Source organism: Hemibagrus wyckioides, linkage group LG15 (assembly GCF_019097595.1).
Source record: "Hemibagrus wyckioides isolate EC202008001 linkage group LG15, SWU_Hwy_1.0, whole genome shotgun sequence".
Classification (NCBI taxonomy): domain Eukaryota; kingdom Metazoa; phylum Chordata; class Actinopteri; order Siluriformes; family Bagridae; genus Hemibagrus; species Hemibagrus wyckioides.
The window spans coordinates 18,811,002-18,813,953 of NC_080724.1; the positions used below are offsets into that span (position 1 = coordinate 18,811,002).

Below are 2,952 nucleotides of genomic sequence, written 5' to 3' on the forward strand. Positions count from 1 at the left end.
ATTTCCCTAATGACAATGAAAAGAGTGTGTGAAAAATGTCATTACTATAAATACCAGAGAACAAAAATGCTCAGGATTTAGTTAGGAATTAAATGCAAAATAACAACTATTTGATTTACTCTTTCAGAATACCTAGTAAACTGTACCATCCAGTTAGTAATTTCAGTAACTTACCCCTATAGGTGCATATATTGTACCTTTACACTAAAAGTAGTATAGTAGCAGTAGCATAAAGGTGCAATATACTGTATATCCACATTTCTAAGTGAAAGGTGTGTGTTAAATGTGCAAACTAGAATCACTGCAACAACAAAGAAGAGTGTATTAGTGGCATGAATTGTTATATATATATATATATATATATATATATATATATATATATATATATATATATATATATATATAACAAATAAAGCAAAATTCAGGATTTAGGTACAATGCAAAGCAGCACAGTATTCAATTTCGCCATATCTTAGGCATTTAAAATTAATGCGTCAAATGAACTAGTTGGAGATAGAAATCCAGTTAGATGCAAATGAACACGATTATTAATTCGATTTAGGCTTTTCCTTGCACCCCTGCAGCACATGGTGTCTTCCTCTCACTCGCTGATGCAATAACGCATGCACTTTAGGAGGACAAGATAAGAAAGTTCACGCGGGTCAGAACAAATAAATAAACAGCGACTATCTAAGATCCATTAAAAGCCCTTCAAGAACGAGAAAAGCCATGCACTTCTGCACAGCACCACCACCAGCAAACACGTCAAATATCAAAATATTTTTATTCACAATATAATGTTGTCCTTCCAAAAAGAAAACATGTGTACGGTGCAGAAAGTTGCACTTGGAAACAACATACGTCACCAAAAGGCATAAAGCTTATCTAAATAGCTTATATACATATGTTTTTGCATTAGAAAAAAAAAGTGATTAAGCTAGATTCATCTAAATAGAACAATTGCATAAAAACCACACATTGTAGTTCCTCGAACCAGCAAGGAAGGAAATGCGAGGTGAATAGAGTTTTAAATAAAAAATACAGTTTCTCTGTACAGGAAGACGCGTCGCTGGTCCCTCCGTTAATTCCCACCTCGTGCCTTTTCTTTTTCGCTTTTTGAACAAGAGATGATGTGCTTTCGGTACATTAAAAAAAACCCGGAATATATTTATATTAAAAAATAAAACTTGTCCGTGTTATTCAGGGTAACAGTCCTCTCAGGATGCGGTGGTGCCGCATAATCTGGTGGAGTTCAGCATCTCTTTAAGCTCGTTTTCAGGTTTCCCCGCCACCATGAACGGCCACGTCTGCGAAAATAAATAAATAAATAAATAAATAAATAAATAAATAAATAAATATTCTTTAAAAAATCTTTCTTTCTTTTTTGTTTTGATTAGAATTATTTTTTAAAAAATAAGTTGCCCCAAAATTACGTTCTAGAGAACCAAATGGACACTGAGATATTTTATTCTTTAATCTAAAAGTGTAATTTACCGTAAATACGCAAACAGAAAATTTTTTTTAAAAATGAAGAAAAAAAAACCGTGCATGCAAAATTGTGCCCTTTTTCCAGTTCATATTTCTATGAGCTAGGCCCGCAGACTTGTATCTGCAACTTCAAGGATGAATCTTCCTCTATTTTATTTCTTTTATGCATTAAATGAGTTTACGCAATTGCATTTCAGCTGAGACACACACACAAGCTCACAGAGAAAAAAAGGGGTTTAATAAACTCGTATACTCGTATATTCTCTGGGCTTGTGCACACGGCTGTGTCAGAGATTGTCGTTTTAAACATTTCCAAGCATGCAGAGATAGATGTCTACATTCTCCTTACGCACACAAACTGTTTATGAAACACTAAAATAGTTTTTGGTAAAAAGTAATTAATTAATTAACGCACATTGGCATTCAACCTTGTAAGTATTAGTGCAAGCCTTAAATGGGTTAAATCAGCACCAGTAACATTTTTTTAATGCATGCATACACAGTTGAACACATCAGCGCGTCTCTTACCAAGTTAACGGGATGGATGTATCCGTGCTCGTGCTTATCGTTGGCCAAAATCTGGCGCAGGTGGGCGATGTAACTCGAGGCGAGTCGCAGTGTGTCCAGTTTGGACAGCTTGGTGTCCGGTGGTACCCACGGTAGCGTGGTCTTCAGGCGCGAGAACGCCTTGCTCAGCACGCGCATCCTCGCCCTCTCGCGCGCGTTCGCCGCGTTCCTCTGTACTTGTTTGCCCTCGAGGGCCGCCGCCACGGCCGCACCGGACACCGCTCGGCGCGAGGACGCGGCCGTTTTGCGCCGCTTGCCCGTCGCGTGTCCGGTGAGCTCGGTGGACGCGGATCCCTCGCCGTTCGAGCTGTCCTCGGCGCTTTCGCGTGACGCTCTGGTCGCCGTGTCCCCGCCCGAGCCGAACGGCAGCAGACCGTCCAGCAGTTCCGCGTCGTGGAACTCGTCCGCGTCGCTGATGGAGCCGGTGGACATGACGAGTGGTGGAGAAATAAGACTTGTCGAGCTTTCAGCCCAGACGGCACTATCTTAAAGCATGTGCCTTATGTGTAAACTCCGTGGGTGTGAGATAAATGAAACGTGGAGCAGTCAAGATTGTCGGAACTGCCTATTTATGTGGCGCGCGCATGGGCGGGACGTGATCACACAGGGGAGGAAACTCCTGCTGGGAACCAGAGGACGGACACACACTCACTCACTCACTACACACACTCACGTCCTATGTTACTCTTAACTGTACTGCACTTATAAATGATTTTACTCTAACACACCTGACTTTAACGCATCACATCCCAGTGTTTCAGAAGCATCCTAGACGCTCAGGCGAAGGGCACTCATCTCCTTTCCTTGTCACTGGCATGGTACCTTAAAGGATACACATTTTGTACCTAGAAAGATACATGAAGCGTACCTTAAACTATTTTAAAGCTACACCATATT

At 40.8% G+C, this 2,952-nt stretch overlaps 1 protein-coding gene across 1 annotated transcript; it reads right to left on the reverse strand.

Annotated features, from left to right (window-relative positions):
• Positions 1–765: 765 nt before the first annotated feature.
• Positions 766–2,611, reverse strand: tcf21 (transcription factor 21). The gene is made up of 2 exons (XM_058410233.1): positions 2,017–2,611; positions 766–1,307 (listed from the first exon to the last, which is right to left on the reverse strand). The coding sequence occupies exons 1-2, from the start codon at positions 2,485–2,487 to the stop codon at positions 1,218–1,220; spliced, it is 561 nt and encodes a 186-aa protein (XP_058266216.1). The 5' UTR covers positions 2,488–2,611; the 3' UTR covers positions 766–1,217.
• Positions 2,612–2,952: the final 341 nt, after the last annotated feature.

What these genes read in the sequence shown, in the direction of transcription:
- tcf21 (XM_058410233.1), bottom strand. Translation starts at nt 2,487, where the DNA reads ATGTCCACCGGCTCCATCAGCGACGCGGACGAGTTCCACGACGCGGAA. An exon ending in ACATCCATCCCGTTAACTTG is followed by an intron (nt 1,308 to 2,016) that starts GTAAGAGACGCG and finishes TTATTTTCGCAG; the next exon opens with ACGTGGCCGTTCATGGTGGC.